The 17,717-nt window shown below is 50.9% G+C and overlaps 6 protein-coding genes across 6 annotated transcripts; 2 read left to right on the top strand and 4 right to left on the bottom strand.

Annotated features, from left to right (window-relative positions):
* The first annotated feature begins 2,526 nt into the window (after nt 1–2,526).
* BO83DRAFT_357636 (elongation factor 2) lies at nt 2,527–5,984 on the top strand. The gene is made up of 6 exons (XM_025529263.1): nt 2,527–2,799; nt 2,924–2,939; nt 3,068–3,125; nt 3,204–3,859; nt 3,917–5,695; nt 5,758–5,984. Exons 1-6 carry the CDS (start codon nt 2,792–2,794, stop codon nt 5,773–5,775), a joined length of 2,535 nt encoding a protein of 844 aa, XP_025389550.1. The 5' UTR covers nt 2,527–2,791; the 3' UTR covers nt 5,776–5,984.
* A 266-nt stretch (nt 5,985–6,250) lies between these two features.
* Nucleotides 6,251–9,315, top strand: BO83DRAFT_357632 (CCCH zinc finger and RRM domain protein). The gene is made up of 5 exons (XM_025529262.1): nt 6,251–6,552; nt 6,636–6,754; nt 6,827–7,471; nt 7,548–8,563; nt 8,625–9,315. The coding sequence occupies exons 1-5, from the start codon at nt 6,488–6,490 to the stop codon at nt 8,976–8,978; spliced, it is 2,199 nt and encodes a 732-aa protein (XP_025389549.1). The 5' UTR covers nt 6,251–6,487; the 3' UTR covers nt 8,979–9,315.
* An 842-nt stretch (nt 9,316–10,157) lies between these two features.
* BO83DRAFT_462296 (TNT domain-containing protein) lies at nt 10,158–10,958 on the bottom strand (the record flags this gene model as incomplete). Its single annotated transcript, XM_025537286.1, has 2 exons — nt 10,158–10,841; nt 10,893–10,958. The coding sequence occupies 2 exons, from the start codon at nt 10,956–10,958 to the stop codon at nt 10,158–10,160; spliced, it is 750 nt and encodes a 249-aa protein (XP_025389548.1).
* A 951-nt stretch (nt 10,959–11,909) lies between these two features.
* BO83DRAFT_462294 (TNT domain-containing protein) lies at nt 11,910–12,804 on the bottom strand (the record flags this gene model as incomplete). The annotated part of the gene is made up of 1 exon (XM_025537285.1): nt 11,910–12,804. One exon carries the CDS (start codon nt 12,802–12,804, stop codon nt 12,289–12,291), a length of 516 nt encoding a protein of 171 aa, XP_025389547.1. The 3' UTR covers nt 11,910–12,288.
* Nucleotides 12,805–14,230: 1,426 nt separating this feature from the next.
* Nucleotides 14,231–14,964, bottom strand: BO83DRAFT_309837 (putative lactoylglutathione lyase (Glo1); the record flags this gene model as incomplete). Its single annotated transcript, XM_025527409.1, has 2 exons — nt 14,231–14,293; nt 14,347–14,964. The coding sequence occupies 2 exons, from the start codon at nt 14,962–14,964 to the stop codon at nt 14,231–14,233; spliced, it is 681 nt and encodes a 226-aa protein (XP_025389546.1).
* A 489-nt stretch (nt 14,965–15,453) lies between these two features.
* On the bottom strand, nt 15,454–16,768 carry BO83DRAFT_309992 (uncharacterized protein; the record flags this gene model as incomplete). The annotated part of the gene is made up of 2 exons (XM_025527418.1): nt 15,454–16,413; nt 16,475–16,768. 2 exons carry the CDS (start codon nt 16,766–16,768, stop codon nt 15,454–15,456), a joined length of 1,254 nt encoding a protein of 417 aa, XP_025389545.1.
* Nucleotides 16,769–17,717: the final 949 nt, after the last annotated feature.

Genomic DNA, 17,717 nt, shown 5'->3' with positions numbered 1-17,717 from the left:
GCCATGAGTGCGACATAGACCGGGATTAATAGTAGATGTTGACGATAACCGAGAGGCGCATGTTTCTGGCGCACGTTATGTTGTCGAACTGCCTCAGAAGGCAACACGGCACGGGGGTCACTCGGATGAGTTTCGAGGACTGCTTTCCGAAAAGGATACTGAGGCGGCCATATCACGCATAGCAGTGGGAGTAGGTGACAGGTAAGGCTTATGTAGTACATGAGAACCACAGGAAGGAACAGTAAGGTGGTTATAAGATGAATCTGGCTGTCGGGATAATTCCTTATATCAATCCAGATATTGACACACGAACAGCGTTGAACTGGATGTAGCGCTGTTTAGATGAATGATTATGAACTGTTGCGCAGACGATCATACTTAGCATGTGGACTTCAAACCCACAAAAATGGAACAGAAACAAGAAGCGTCTGGTCGTCTCTACTATATCAATACATATCAAATACGAACAGACCATGTTCCTGAAGGGGCTCATCGCTACATTACAGTGTCCATGATAGGTTCATAGAGACATGGAAGGTCTTAAGGGAGCCAGCAATGCTCTCGAGGATGGTTGCATTTCATCCCAGTATGACCATATGCTTAAGAGGCGCGTTGAAGTCATATGAGTATGCATTTTGCTCCTACTCTCACTTTAGCTACTATATACTCACCAGATGCCAGCCCATCAGAGGGTATCTTAACCTCTCCGTTGCGAACGTTTCCTCATCATAAGATGTTGTCCCCTATATGATTTCGCTTCAGATATACCGTGACTCATTTAGCATAATCTAAATTCAAACCGCCCTGTTCCTATGAAAATTGTTTTATACGCCTGTTCCACTTCTGGAATGTTCAGGGGCATGTAAATATCATCGCGCAGCAATATGACTAGAGCAAGGACACTCAGGGGTCGGTGGGCTTGTTGTGTGATTCTTCATGGCGTTTCACGATGGTTCCCGGAGGCAACATGGGGCTGTTCTTGTCGACAGACCCGGCTTGTGGTGAACTGACGAGCCTAGGGCAAACTTAACTAGCGCCGACTTCATTGTGAATTAAGGGTGTCGTATGTTCTGTATAGCTTGGATTATACTACCTACTGCATGATGCTGCCATCGGTGAAGTAAACAATCGAGGTTCATAAGCTGGACTTATTCTGTATATAATCTGATTGATGTTTATCTTGTCTTCGAAACCGCGAGTTTTGAGATACCATTTATAGTCAACAGTGTTGCTACAACATATAATTGAAGATACCCAGGTGCTCAATTCAGAGTGCACATCCTCTATAAGGTTACTTGGGTGAATATGAAGTCAGATCCTCACAGGTGGTTGGTGATCCAGCCACGTGACCAAGCCTGCTAGTATAATTGCTTCAGCAGTAGCTTGGACGATACTATGCCACATTATCTACCTTAGGATAGATTGATAGAACAAAGAGCCTAGACTAGCCATATGTGCACTGCAAAAGGGCACGTCGGACCGCATTTGCAGGTGTGCAGGAGTAGTCGGGCGGGCGATTGGCCTGCCGCTGTCAAATTGGTCGAACCACGTTGTTGTAACGTCCGGTAATGCATTAATTCCTAACTCCGCTTCCCCCCCATCCCGTGACCAGCCGGGCGGTGAGGAAGGAGGGGTCGATACCAGCCTGCAGTAAGCAGCTACAGTGTAGATAATACCAATTTTCGAATACAAGCTAAGCAAATACTCTGGGATGTGACTGCCACCATTTAATGATTTCTTTCCCTCCCATTCATGTCCCTTGAATACTTGACGATGTTCTCTCCATGGAAAGAAGCTGACCAAGATGATGAACATGAAGATGTTTGGGTCAGTGGAACTAGGCCGCAATTAGGCAAGGTTCATACCTTAATTACCCACTCAGGATGGCGGGAAAGACTTCTCTGGTACAACGGATCATGATATCAGCACACTTCAGCACTCTTTGCCACCCACCCACCTGAACACGGGATCACCGCTGAGAGGGAGGTTGGAGGTTACAAGTAAGGTGGCTAAAGATACCGGAAGAGCTCGTGTACGGGAAAGAGAGGAGCTATGAGCTCTATAAGCTTATAGTAACTGGTCATTGGATGACCTCTCCAAAGGAAGGTGTAATTTGCCCATAAACCATGGTCAACTCCCATTACCTTACTAGTTCCAGTCAGTCTGTGCTGCTGGGAAGTGCGGGCACCCAGAGAGGAAATCGAACGAGGTATTGATGATGAGTCCTAATACTAGTAGTTGTGCAGTAGTAGTTCAGCCGTCATTACGGATACTCATCCATAATCTACCATGATTACCCAGTACGTATTTCCCTTGATTCATAACCATTACGATAAGCAGGACTGGTGGGCAGTGAAAAAGAGAAAAAGAAAGATACTAGATACTAGAGGGTAAAGAAAAGTAACCGACGCTAAGCAGTGAAACGGTAAGGAAACGAGGGGCCCGACAAGAAAAAACGCACATCCCAGATTTGAAATCGGAAAAAATCCCACCAGCACAAAAAAAAGTGTCCCCACCCGCCGCCCTCTCGCTTTCCTTCCCTCTTTTCCCCTCTTCCTCTCCATCCGCCCTCTTCCCTTCCCTCTTCTCTCTTTTTCCTTCCTTCACCTTCCTCCGCGAAGCCATCTCTGTCTCTTTCCCCGGAGCAGCGCACATAGGCCTTTCTTGTCCTATTTGATCCCTCGGTCGAGCTAGCTCTCGATCTTGGTCCTTTGTGTGTCGTTCTTCCTTTTTATTTTCTTTTTTTACGAAACCCCGCCTCTACGGCAGTTGACGAGAAAAATCAGTCAAGATGGTTAAGTACGTTCACCCACATACATCCTGTCAATCTCTATGGCGATGCTATACTATCGCATAGATGGGTTGAGGCATCTGCCACATACCTTGGAAACTTGGAATAACGTGCTAACGATGTTCTCTATAGCTTCACTATCGAAGAGGTCCGTTCTATGTTCCCCGCACCCACCTGCATCGGGCTGCTTCTCGACACCTAAGAGGGCAACCCCGGCCCAGATTTGGGAAAAGCGATCAATCAACGAGGATGGAAGTGTACTAACGCTGGAAATAGATCCGCGGCCTGATGGACCGCCCGGCCAACATCCGTAACATGTCCGTCATTGCTCACGGTATGTACTTGACCCAGGTCTTGGCATCATGGATGGCCATGTATCTCTCGAATCAATCTCGCTGACTCGCAACGATAGTCGATCACGGAAAGTCCACCCTTTCCGACTCCCTGGTCCAGCGTGCCGGTATTATCTCGGCTGCTAAGGCTGGTGAGGGTCGTTACATGGACACCCGTCCCGATGAGCAGGACCGTGGTATCACCATCAAGTCCACTGCCATCTCCCTCTACGCCAAGTTCCCCGATGAGGAGGATCTCAAGGAGATCCCCCAGAAGGTCGATGGCTCTGAGTTCCTGATCAACCTGATCGATTCCCCCGGTCACGTTGACTTCTCCTCTGAGGTCACTGCTGCTCTGCGTGTCACTGATGGTGCCCTGGTCGTCGTCGACTGTGTCTCCGGTGTCTGTGTCCAGACCGAGACTGTCCTTCGTCAGGCCCTGACCGAGCGTATCAAGCCCGTCCTGATCATCAACAAGGTCGATCGTGCTCTGCTCGAGCTCCAGGTCTCCAAGGAGGACCTGTACCAGTCCTTCTCTCGTACCATCGAGTCCGTCAACGTCATCATCGCCACCTACTTCGACAAGGCTCTTGGTGATGTCCAGGTCTACGCCGAGAAGGGTACCGTTGCCTTCGGTTCCGGTCTCCACGGCTGGGCTTTCACCGTCCGCCAGTTCGCCGTCAAGTTCGCCAAGAAGTTCGGTGTTGACCGCAAGAAGATGCTTGAGCGTCTCTGGGTATGGAGCCACCCATTATCTCGCCAGTGTATGAATTTGCGCTAACAATCAAAACAGGGTGACAACTACTTCAACCCCGCCACCAAGAAGTGGACCAAGACCCAGCCCGAGGTCAACGGCAAGCCCGTTGAGCGTGCCTTCAACATGTTCGTTCTGGACCCCATCTTCAAGATCTTCCAGACCATCAACAACGACAAGAAGGACCAGATCCCCACTCTCCTCGAGAAGCTTGAGGTCAAGCTTTCCAACGACGAGAAGGACCTTGCTGGCAAGCAGCTCCTCAAGGCTGTCATGCGCAAGTTCCTCCCCGCCGCTGATGCCATGTTGGAGATGATCTGTATCCACCTTCCCTCCCCCGTTACTGCTCAGCGGTACCGTGGTGAGACTCTCTACGAGGGTCCCTCCGACGACGACTGCGCCGTCGGTATCCGCGACTGTGACCCCAAGGCTCCTCTGATGCTTTACGTCTCCAAGATGGTTCCCACCTCCGACAAGGGTCGTTTCTACGCTTTCGGTCGTGTCTACTCCGGTACCGTCCGTTCCGGTCTCAAGGTCCGTATCCAGGGTCCCAACTACGTCCCTGGCAAGAAGGAGGACCTGTTCGTCAAGAACATCCAGCGTACCATCCTGATGATGGGTCGTTTCGTCGAGCCCATTGAGGATGTTCCCGCCGGTAACATCGTCGGTCTGGTCGGTGTTGACCAGTTCCTGCTCAAGTCTGGTACCCTCACCACCTCCGAGACTGCCCACAACATGAAGGTCATGAAGTTCTCCGTCTCCCCCGTCGTCCAGCGTTCCGTTGAGGTCAAGAACGCCCAGGATCTGCCCAAGCTGGTCGAAGGTCTTAAGCGTCTGTCCAAGTCTGACCCTTGTGTCCTGACCATGATCAACGAGTCCGGTGAGCACGTCGTTGCCGGTGCTGGTGAGCTTCACCTGGAAATTTGCCTGAAGGATCTTGAGGAGGACCACGCTGGTGTTCCCCTTCGTATCTCCGACCCCGTCGTCTCCTACCGTGAGACCGTCGCTGGCACTTCCAGCATGACTGCTCTGTCCAAGTCTCCCAACAAGCACAACCGTCTGTACCTCACTGCCCAGCCCCTTGACGAGGAGGTCTCCCTGGCCATTGAGGCTGGCAAGATCACCCCCCGTGACGATTTCAAGGCTCGTGCCCGTCTCCTTGCTGACGAGTACGGCTGGGATGTCACCGATGCCCGTAAGATTTGGTGCTTCGGTCCCGACACCACCGGTGCCAACTTGCTGGTTGACCAGACCAAGGCCGTCCAGTACCTTAACGAAATCAAGGACTCTTTCGTCTCTGGTTTCCAGTGGGCCACCCGTGAGGGTCCCATTGCTGAGGAGCCCATGCGCTCTATCCGCTTCAACATCCTTGATGTTACTCTGCACGCTGATGCTATTCACCGTGGTGGTGGTCAGATCATCCCCACTGCTCGTCGTGTCCTGTATGCTGCTACCATGCTTGCCGACCCCGGCATCCTGGAGCCCATCTTCAACGTCGAGATCCAGGTCCCCGAGCAGGCCATGGGTGGTATCTACGGTGTCCTTACCCGCCGTCGTGGTCACGTCTACACCGAGGAGCAGCGCCCTGGTACTCCTCTCTTCAACGTCAAGGCCTACCTGCCCGTCAACGAGTCCTTCGGTTTCCCCGGCGAGCTTCGTCAGGCCACTGGTGGACAGGCCTTCCCCCAGTCTGTCTTCGACCACTGGGCTGTCCTCCCCGGTGGATCTCCTCTTGACCCCTCCACCAAGCCTGGTCAGGTCGTCACTGAGATGCGTAAGCGCAAGGGTCTCAAGGAGCAGGTTCCCGGCTACGAGAACGTAAGTTGAACCCCGTATTTCTATTCCATTGATGAGATCACGAAGCTAACTTGTATGAACAGTACTACGACAAGCTGTAAAAACCTCCCTTACAAGCCGACTAAATTTCGAACTTGTGATGGATGGAATCCTCTGTTTATGAGATTGACGAATGCAATACCCTGTCTACATTGAGGGGGAGGATATAAAAGAAAAACAGCTTAATGTCGTATGTGGATTTTCGACCGCTTAGAGAAGTAGAATCGAGCTGTGCACGAGCATCTGCGATGGCTTTATTTTTACGTTAACGACCGCGAGGGATTTTCCATAGCTCCTTTCCTATTCCCTCGATTGGACATGAAAAAAATATGATGGTTTTCAAGTTCATTATTAGTATATCGTCACTTTAGACTCGTAGTTGGCTTGTAGGCCAGATAAGAGATTAGTAGCACCGGTGGTGACGTGATGTGGTAGGGCAACCGGGCAGCTCACCCAGCCTAGGTCACGTGGTGAGACTGTCATCCGCGTCGCTCGCGTTTCCCCGGCTTTTTTGGTCCGCAAAGCTCTGTTGCTATCTCCTTGCACGTCTTTCCTTCACCACACGATGATTTGCGCAAGTCTCTGATAAAACTCACCGACAACCTTCCTCTTGTCACTACATTCATCATCCGCATTCTCGACGCCGATTTTGATCCCTGACCCAAACCTCTTTTCCGGCATCGCCAAGTAACGCCTGCTGCCTCTTTAAGCTCTTCGAGGCACTTTTCCTTTCGGCAACAGTCGCCTGCCACGGTTTCAACCTTGCGCAGCAACATGCAGCTCACCGAGGATCAAGCGACCGAGGTGAAGACGTGGGTAGTGAGGAAACTGGAAGATATGTAAGGCTCATCTGCCCGGCGACTGTTTTTCCACGACGTTCCCTGCGCTGAATCACGAGCTAACGAATAACTCGCCGGTTCAGATCGGATGCCGATTCTGATGTGCTCGCCGATTATGTCCTGGCGCTTATCCGAACAGATGCCCCGGACGAGGAGATCCGGAAGGCTTCGGTGGACAATCTGGAAGACTTCTTGAGAGAACGTTAGTCATGTCGAGGTACTTGCTTGCGCAGAGAAAGCGCAGTTGGCTCACTAGCTTTTCTTGCATATATAGACACTGTTCAGTTTGTCGATGAACTCTTCACAACGTTTGCGCCCAAGCCGCAGCCCGTTCAAACCGCCGCGATGTCTCATGATGGTGCTGCAGGATCAGCTTCGGAACAGCAGCAGGCCTTTGGTGCTCCCTCCGGCCCAGCAAATGGCCCCTACGGCATTCCACAGTCGCAAGCCGATGGCTCCAATTTCAATCGCAAGCGTAACTACCACGAGGGATTCCAAGCCGATCAGGAGCGCGACGATGGACCCCACCATCGCACATACAAGACCCCTCGCCGGGGACGTGGCGGTGGCCGGGGAGATTGGATGGGTAGGGACGGCGGCCGCGCAGGACCGGCTGGTCCGGGACAGTTCCATCCTGGTGCAGCAGGATTCCCAGTGATGCCTCCTGCGTTCCCCGGCTTTGACCAGAATGATCCGATGGCAGCGATGATGGCTCTACAGAGCATGGGCTTCCCTCAGATGCCGGGCATGCCTCCGATGCCGATACCACCCCCGGGCGCCGGTGCTGGCCAGCAGCCGGACAAGATGGGACCCAAGAGTTCGGAGCCTTGTCCGTTCTACGAGACTCAGGGTATCTGCTACCTTGGCGCTACATGCCCCTACCAGCACGATGCCATGCCAGGGTCCTCCAAGGAAGATGGTGAGTTGGCTAATTGATTGCGTTGGCCGCTGAACGAACTCTGCTAATGATGGGGGGGTTTTTTTTTTTCTTTTAGAATACGATCCAAAGTCCTCCAACCTCATTACCGACTTTCAAAGGCGCACGGATATACCTATGCGAGGCAGCGACAGAGGTCGCGGCCGCGGTCGTGGTGGGGACCGAGGTGGCTTTGGAGGCAGGGGACGACGCTCTGAATTCTCTTCTGCTGGGCCTAACGAGGATACGACTATCACGACCATTGTTGTTGAGCAGATCCCTGATGATAAGATGGACGAAGCCACGATCCGAGAGTTCTTTTCACAATATGGCGAGATCACTGAAGTCTCTCTGCAACCACACCGGCGACTGGCCTTGATTACCTACGATAACCACGCAGCTGCTAAACGGGCATGGTCTAGTCCCAAGGTGATCTTTGACAACCGATTCGTCAAAGTCTACTGGCATAAGCCCAAGGGTGATCGGAATGGTGACCATCGGTCTCCTGCCGGCGACGCCATGAACGAGGGTCCAGCCTTCAACCGCGAAGAGTTTGAGAGACAGCAAGAGGAAGCCCAGCGGGCGCACGAGGAAAAATTAAAGAAGCGCAAGGAGACTGAGGAAGCAAAACAAGCCCTCGAGCGACAGCGCGACGAGCTCCTTAAGAAGCAGCAGGAAGAGAAGCTTCGTCTGATGCAAAAGCTTGGCGGAAAGGAAGGCGGTGATGGCAGCGCCTCTCCGGCCGACGAAGCCGGTGTGTCACAGGAGAATGCCAGTGACCAGACCCAGCAGCTTCGTGCACAGCTGGCCGCTCTTGAAGCCGAAGCGAAGAGTCTTGGTATCGACCCCAACGGTGCTGGTGCGAGCGCACCGTACTCCTACCGCGGTCGCGGAAGAGGATTCGGTGCTCGTGGTGGATTCCCGCCCCGGGGCCGTGGTTACGACCCGTCCTTCCGCGGTGGATATCGTGGTCGTGGCGGCGCTGCTCGCGGCAGAGGTGGTGTTCTACGTCTCGACAACCGACCCCGTAGGGTGGCTGTCTCCGGCGTGGAGGCCAACTCTGAGAAGGACGAGGCCTTGAGACAATACCTCATTGTAAGTATCCTGCCTCCAGTCTTACCCTATTTACGCTTTCAAAGCTAACCCAGTATACCAGGGCGTCGGCGAATACGAATCCATTGAGCCCAACCCAGACCAACCCGACTCAGTCATCGTAGCCTTCAAGGAACGCTACCTAGCCGAGAAGTTCATGTTTGGAACCCGAGATATCCCCTCGGTAGGCCAAGTCCAGCTCACCTGGGTCCCTAACCCCCCAATTACCCTCCCAGCCAGCGGTACAACATCCGGCCCTGGCTCGGATACCAATAAGACAGGGTCAGATGAGGACACGGTAATGGACAACGCAACGGGGCCATCCATGCTACCGGAACAGAGCGGAGCACGCAAGGACGGCCCGCACGATGTGGACTACGATGTGGCGGAGGTGGATGATAGTTGGGGAGTGGAGTAGAGTAGATTCTACCTACCTGCTTTCGAGTGTAACTTATGCTCATGATGGGATGGACGGATGGATGGTTTGATAGAAAGATACGTCTGCACTTGATTCATACTCCTGGCGTCTTCTGGGGAAGGGAAAATGGTTTCTTTCTTGTCTCGTTGCATAAAGTAGTCGTCGGTGTCTTCTTCTTTGATCTTTTATTTGCTTTGATGTGATAGACTATGCTGGGTATGTATATGTATATGTATGTATGTACCTGGCTCACTTTTCTCTGGCCTTTAGGCATGTACGATAGTTATGTGACTCTGCAGATGCAAGTGATTGGTGATGGTGCTTTGAATGCAAGTGGCGCGATAACGACCTGGTATATACCTTTTCTAGCTGCGGTGGCGTAGTGGTAGAACATCAGGAAGGCCCTACTTGTACAAGAAAAGATAGGGGGCTCTCTTATTATTAGTTAGAAATCATATATTTGAATCCTGTTGCGGACACCTACTCTACCGCGGAGATATTTATATAAGAAATAGTCTAGGGGAAGTTGACTTCTCTAGAAGCTGGGGCTGGATTTTAAAGTTAAGTATATATCTATCATTGTTAGTAGGGAGGCGAATATAGTTTTTGAACAATTTTTTGAGAAATATATCTTTATAGAGGTTTCTGGACTCTATATAAGGATGTAGTTATTTATTAAATCAGAATTCTATTATAGAATTAGAAAGCCTTGGTGCTAGACAGGGAGTATTATCTACATAGCCTTACATGTAATTAGGCGGCTGCATTAGATCAAACAATGTAAATTAAAACCAAACTAAACTATACATTCGCTACTAGTACTCAGTAGTAAGCACAGATTCGCTAGGCTAATTTTCATACATAAAGCACCCCTTCACTATGGTTTCTACATTAAACAAAGAATCGCTACAACATTTCCATTAACTATTAATACTTCGACGTTGACGCGGGATCAAGCCGTAGTGGCACAATATGCACCAAGCCTGTGAGTACGACCTACTAGATTCCACTTGCATTAATTCAACTACCTACTAATACTATACTAGTGATAACCAGTGGAATTTCTCTGCTTAACATCCATTCATCGATCACCCAGAACATGATAGCCATCCTTGTGGCTTCTCTCCGACAGCCTTCTTCCTCCAACATGGTCCTCCCTGAGAAACTCAGCTCAAGCTCTTAGTGATAAAACATCGGTTCCCCTTGAACCGGCTCCAGACTATCCCATGTCGACAGATCAGAATCCTCCAAAGCACCGCTTGGTGCCACTTCCGCAAGAAATCCTTCGTCTAACAAGGTTTGCACTCCTTCCTCCACATACCACTGGTCCGCACCTCCAGGCTGGCCGAACCATGGCGCAATAGGCGACAGCGATGCATTAAAAGGCTGCACTACCTCAAACACCCAGTAGTTATTCTCAGTATTACCGGGACCAACATACTTGTTCAAATTATTCGGCGGGGCAGATCGCTGACTGTACGGTACTCCGGCTAGAGCAAGATACTTGCCATCTTTCCTGCCAAAGCGGTCGTATCTGTCACCCGGATTGAGGGTTACGTTTTGGGGACAGCCTATGCCACCATCGTTGGGCGCATAGACGAAGCCTCTCCAGGGGTCCTTGGCCCAATTGGCCCAGGTGCAGAGGAAGTCGCGAGGGCAGTATCCGCCCCATGGGACCCAGCCGTCGAAGATGGAGGACCAGTTGCCTGAAGTCGCGATTTGGTTTTGGCCTAGCAGTTTGTTGTTGCAGGGACAGTCATTACACCAGAATGTGTTTTGGGTGTCATTAGCTTGATCCGGTACTAGGCCGTTGCAGGCGTTGGCCTCATCGCCGCACTCTGGTGGGATGACATTATCTAAGGCCTAGCTGCGTTAGCATGAGCTGCTTGAAAGATTATGTTTGCGTCAACCTACCACATCTGCAAGGGCTAGTGATCCCAGCAGTGGGAGAGCGAGCAGTGCACGGGAGAGAAAGACCATCTTTGTTGTTGAATGGGATCAATCAGTCCGAAAGTAGAACAAGCGTGTGTGTGTTCAAAGCTGATGAACAGGAAGAATATACGCTGATCGTTACACCTTTATATACCTTTGAAAGATTCCTACTTATGACATTCAGCTCCTACTAAGTATGCAAGGAATGCAGTCAGCCATTGTATATTCATACTACCACCCATACCAATTTCCCGTCTTGATATGCGTATCACCAGCTAGCATTACCATACTACCCCTAGTCCACAGGAATACCATGGGGGGAGGAAAATGGGAGCTGGAGTGTAGGACAAGAAGGAATGTACGCCTGTATCTGCTAGCTATGTTCATCAGTTCAGTTACTCCACGAAAGAAAATGTTCCGAACTGCAACTACCTAATACTCGTACGGCTAAGAGCCAGATTATTCCGCAGGAATGCTTCAAAGTCATCTGCCAATTTGAGGAGAGTATCGGCAACGGCGAGCCCGGGTGCTTGGTATGGAGTAGGGCAGGATTCGGTATCTAAATGCTGATCCCCGCGGAGCTTTTTTGATCATCTACTGGGGGCAAGGGAGGAGGAGATGGTTGATCATTCGGACTGTGAAGTGATTATTTGGCTATGGAATGGAATTACCTTTCCTTGATTTTTGTTGTTTTGGGCCGTGAATGTCTGACGATTCAACCCAACCTGTTTCATGCCTTAAGCCCTGTATTTTCTACGAACTCCTAAACCTTCAGGGACGTTAAATTAGTTCGACGAAACCAATTCCGTGAAACCTGTCCGTAGAAAGGCCCGTTTATAAAAGCGAATGATGTGTGGCTGTAGCGCCTTTTTTCAACTTGTATTGCAGAGTCACCTACAATCAGGGCTCCAATTCAGAAAGGCAGAATTCCCGTGACCTCACTTGTTTATCTCCTGCCTTAAAACTTCATCTTGCTATCGGCATTTCCTTCCATCTCCATTTCTCTCTTTCTGCCTCTCTCTCATATATAGCAGTTCACCGAAGACTTGATAATTGAGCTTCTTACTTATATCTAATTGCAATCATTATGTTATGTCGAAGCACTAATCGGATGGCCGAAATCGATATATCGCATCCAGCCAACCAGACTACGGAGGGATATGTGTTCCAACATACTATCTGGGTGATATTCCTGAAACTACTATACAACAGCTACTATATGACTATATAGACGTTGACTTCACGTGTAACAGCATACACCTCAGCCCTTCAACCCCTACAAAATCCAACCTCCAAAGGGACAGGCCCATGAAGTACAAACCAATTTCCCCTTTCCCGGTGTCGTCGTCCACACCACCTTCTCAGCTAGTACCACCCATTAATCTTGAAGACCTATATCCCCATTTAGCGGCTCAGAAACTTCCCAAGCCTCATCAATTATCCCCAAACTCGGCGGGTCGATCCGCTCAATGTACCCGCCCTCCAGCAACGGAGCGATAGTCCCTTTCACATACCACGCCCAGCCATTTCCAGGCTGACCATCCCAAGGTAAAGTATATCCAGCCTGCGCCTCAAAGGGCTTTGTCACATTGACCAACCAGTAGTTGTACATGGGACTATCATCGTATTTCTTGACCAGACTGCTTGGCCCGATGGACCGTGACCCGTACGAAGCGTTGGCCGGCGCGAGAAAACTGCCATTTTCCCCGCCAAATCGGTCCACCAGAGTGCCAACTTCCAAAGTCACAGTCTCGGAGCAGCCATCGAAGCCGTCGTTGGGTCCGTAGACTAGGTTACTAAGGTTTTTGTTGAATCCGTTATCGGTCCAGTTTGCCCAGGTGCAGAGCCAATCTCTCGGACAGAGGCCGCCCAATGGAACCCAGTCGATGAACATGTTGGTGAAGTATTCTTCGACTGGTTGGAAGTTGGACGGTCCTAGCAAATAGTTCTGGCAGATACAATCCTTGCAGAAAAGGTATGCTTCGGTCTCGTTGTTTTCGTTCGGGGTTATGCCGTCGCAGGGGTTTTCGCAGGACGAGGGATAGTCTTCGGCCTGTTAAGTGAGGTATTGTGTGTTAGCGTGTGTATGGCCTCTTCTCTCTCTCTCTCTATCTTTGTCTCCTTCTTTTCTATCCGTCTCTGCTATGTGACTATGTGTATACCACATAGTATGAATATAAAGTCATAGCATATAATGAAATGTGTCTCCCGTACCACAATTGCATGCGACAAAGTCCCAAGGAACGGGATAAGAAGCAGCGAGATTCGAGCAAGTAGAACCATCGTGACTTGGTAATAGTTTCAGGCAAAAGTATGTATAAAAAACTAAAGGAGCTGGAAGCCGATCAATCTGTAAGAAAAACCCGCAAGACTCCACAGAGATGTGTCCTTGGGATGATACTACTTGACTTGTATGAGATTATTCTGTTTTCCTTCCATCTGACCATCTACTCCTATCACTACTACTCACTTTTTCCAATGAAGGGAGAGAAAGAGAAAGAGAAACTGGAGGGAAGTACGACAAGCCTATACTCCATTCCGTATCCCATAGTGGAATGCTATATACTAGTTGAAGCTACGAGAATGTCAGACCATAATAGATGATATCCTCTTTAATCTATTAAGGGGCGGGGGAGAATTAGTGAGTGAGGTAGTACCCTCTATACTCTCACAAGAAAGAGAACCCAAGCAGCACTGATTGTCTATTCGTTTTCGGACAAGCCCTTGTCCTACTCTGCCCTAATGTAACAAATATCTGCTAGACCCAATATGGAAAGAACTCTACAGGAAGTATGCGGGGAAAAGGACGGAAGGGCCGATGCGTAGCTGTTGGCGGGGTTGGCTTAGCTGGGAGAGGGAGGGATAGGGAAGGGTGACGCGTGTGAGGCTTGTTTAGGCCTAGCTGAGTGAAGAAAGCAAGTATTTGTAGTAATAGTAGTGGTACTGGTAAATCTGAGGGCCTACTAGAGGTATACTACTGTCGAGTAGGTAGTACCGGTAATCGGTAATCGGTATGTCTGTGTGTGAGTTGCTTGGGAGGGATTGATTGCTTAATGTTTGGAGGGCATTGCTTATTCATTTTACATACACAAGATTCATTACAGTGGAGGTGTGCAGAGATGTGCTACTGAAGAGTTACCGTTGAAAGGGGAACCGGGGAATAAGTCCCGCGGAGTTTGTACCGGTTGTGGAATGGAATTTGTGGCTTGGCTTTCAGGGCTGACAGTTATCATTGACCCCAAGGGGTAAGTGTAGATAATTACTCCGAGGGATTACTATAACCCACATATTCCAAGTCACATGGTCCCTTCCCAATAGAATCAACTAGACCGGGCCCATCGATCCTGCATGTTCTGTGGAACCAGTTCAACCATGTATCCGTCCTAAGCAACCGTCAACAACTTAGGTACTGTTATTATAGTCGAGGTCTGCCTACCGGATCAGCCACACACGCAATCTGATCGTATATTTCCTTGAACTTTGGATGTACATCCCCCGTCCCCAAGCCGCGATGCTCTTCCCAAGCACTGAGAGGAACACTGCCCCTGGTACTATCCCCAACCTCTTTCAGCACGTGTACACCATCCCCCCTCAGTCGCTCGACAGCCGCGGGAACATTCGGGACAGTGAAACCTAGATGGCCAAATCCCAGGTTAGGAGGCAAGTTCCCTGTAGACACTCTAAACTCTTTATCCTTCTCAGTCCCATGAGTATGGTAAAACTCCAGCAGCCCGATGGTCTGGGTGAGTTCACGGATGTTGGCGACTCGGAAGGCCCAGGCAGAAAGGTCGGCGCGGTCGCTGGGAGTGGGGGGATAGCCAAGGTAGTACATGGTGAAAGGGCCGGCGTTCATGGTGAAAATGGTGCGCATGCCCATGAGATCGATGTAGAAATGCAGAGTGCGCTGAGGATCTCGGATGCGGAGCATAAAGTGATTCAATCGGTAACCGACCGTGTCGGTTGTCAGAGGCGGGTCGGTGTTATGACCCCCAGGAAGATAGATGCCAGCCTCGAAAGGGGATGGTTGAGATGCGGAAGGTGTTGCTTCATCCATTTCTTTGGCGTGACGAAAGATTGTAGCTTGGACGAGCGCAAGTTGTTTGCACGCAAGCCGGAGGAAACCTGTACCAGCAATAGAACCAATGCGCGCGGGATGCTCTACGTAGCGAAGCTCCTTATAGAAATTAAGGAGCACAATGGTGGGAGATTCTCCAAGTATGACCGAATCATGATCTGTTTGAGCAGATAGTGGCATTAGTGGACCATGGAAACATGATGTTGAGAACGCCACGACCGTTCCTTTCGTCTGAGATTATAGTAATCGCAATTGTAAGAGTAATCTAGGGGTGGCCTGAACCAGATATTTGACCCAATTTAAGTCCGACTCCAATAGCGATTCTTCAGGTTGGGGTACCAAAGAATATATGCAAACCAGGGCGAATGTTGCCCCTGTCCTGTTGATGACTGCCATTTTGAGCCGTACATGTGAGCTTAGAAAGGCAGGCAGGCAGGCTGAACACCAAGGGCTGTGTCCGAATGCCTCTCATCCACCTCGTCGGTTATGCTCTTGAGAGCTGTCAGCTTGCTTAGAGCCATGGTCTGTAAAGCTGGACTGGGTCGAAGCAAACTTGACTTCGTCATCGCTGTCACTGTCCATTTGATCCAGAATCCGGTCGATCTCGTCTCCAGCGTGCAATTCTAGGCCAATCCCTTGGTCGTTTGAAACTGGCATAGGCCGACCACGGGGATTACTGACTTGAGAGTCTTGACTATGGGGCACTCGAGAGGCCGAGCTTCTGGAATCGTGGCTGCTCTGAAATATATTTCGTTGACGTTGGGAATGCTGGGAGCTTGAGTGATAGCCCGAATGTCCAGGACTGGACATGAAAAGCAGAGTTTCAATAGCGTCCTGTTCCATAGCGCTATTTCGATTGTGGTTTTGATGACCAACCGTACCGTTATAAGAAGCCTGACGCATTGGGCCAAGAGGAGGAGTCCCAGGGACCTGCACCTTCTCTGAATTTGCAGCTGGCCTGGACACGCCAACCTCTTGGTAAGAACGATGTCTGCGATGCAGTGACACAGAAACTTTCGGGTGGTGCAGCGGCTCGTTGGGGTTGGGACGTCGACGGCGACTGCGGCTTCCACCTGCAATATCTGCAGGGGGTGCGAGTTTTGGACGGGGATGGGATTTTGGCAGATCGAGGTGTGAGGGTGGCGAGGCATCGGCGGATTGGACCACAGGAGACAGCCGCCCAGGGCCGCTCGGGGTGTAGAAACTGGTTGTTGAGGGTGGATCCGGCGCAGACATTGTGGTTCCATCTGGTGAGCTATTTTCTCCCAAACGCTGAGCCTCTATCTCGCTGGAGGCGGGCAACAGTCCAACCTTAGCGAGAGATTCTGTACTAGGCGATAAGGAATGAGCATGGACGCCATGGATCTTCCTACTCTTCTCAACCTTGGCGGCAGCATACGATAACCGCGTTCGCAGGTGAACGGACAACTAATTTGAAATTAGAATTCACATACAAGTCGCCGAAATTGATGTAAGGAGTAAGCCTTACCGCTGCAATCCTGCTCTCACGCGATAGGGAGCCAATACTATGAGAGCGACGTCGATCGGGACTGTCTACTTCGGAAGGGTGGTCCCCTCCAGGGGCATCGACAAGGTGTTTGGAGATCCCAGCTGCAGTCCTCTTCGATGGGGCGTTGTGTTTAGATGGGCTTCCCGGTACCGTCATAGAGGGACTATGGCTCTTTCGAATGGTGGACGCCAATGGCTCAGACCTGATCTGTTGCCCACCAGTGGACGCGTGTACACTCGTCCCCGTGGGTTCTGACGAAAGTTGGTGATGCATTATTTCTTGCGTTCTGTTGTATTCGAAAAGCTTTCCTTGCGCGACAGGCGGCAGACCCGTCGAGACCGAAGACTGTGGTAACTGTCTATTGGAATTAGATGCCGGCTGATCCGATGGTGGCTCTGATGTTATGTGAACCGCCATGGACGACTCCGGCTTAGGTGGCGATACGCCAACACGACTGTCTCTATGATCTATCGTGTCATGATGGCGGCTCCCAGCTGGGCGGCTGTGGTGTTCGGTGGCTTCTGCAAGATTCCGCGACGCAATTTGGGGTTGGGGGTTCTGCACATGTGGGCGTCCGTCTAACCGCGACGATCCACTCATACTGATAAAATGAGCGGCGGAAACCTGACACTGCAGGTCTTCTGAGGAATCTCAATAAGCTCTCGGGTGTGGCGTTTGCACATTCCTCCGATGGCAGCAGAGGAAGCAGAGGGTAAACAACCACGAGGGCTCTCAAACGGCCTGGCGTCTAGCGTCAAATAGAGGCAGATCACCGCCCGCTTCTGACGTTGTTGGGCACGGGAAGGTCCGAAGCGGAGCTGTCAGGAGCACTCAGTCCACTCAGACAAAATGCCTGAGAAGCTGTTTGCTGCAAGGGATGGCGTTCGAAGAATCCACACGTGCAAGGTGGGACTAAGTACTAGCAAAAGCACGTTGCTGGTCTCCGCACGTCAATCCCGATGCCTGATGGATCGGCTTGAGGGGCGCGAGGGGAGGACGATGAGGGATGCCATATGTAGACGAGAATCCGCCTACATGGAGAACAAATTGAATGCAGAGCTAGCGTTCACTGCGCTGGTGGGCGCAGGGCAACATGGGGAAGATCTTCCAGGACCAGCACAGCAACGAGCGACGAGACAAGACGCGTTGCGCGGCGCGGTCACGTGGGGTTACTTCCACCGCATGGTTCAGGCACCATTTTCAGGCAGCCACCGGAAATGTA

The sequence above is a fragment of the Aspergillus eucalypticola genome (genome assembly GCF_003184535.1).
Source record: "Aspergillus eucalypticola CBS 122712 chromosome Unknown BO83scaffold_8, whole genome shotgun sequence".
NCBI lineage: Eukaryota > Fungi > Ascomycota > Eurotiomycetes > Eurotiales > Aspergillaceae > Aspergillus > Aspergillus eucalypticola.
Note: the sequence above shows the minus strand (reverse complement) of the source record. Positions and strands in the feature narration are given on the sequence as shown.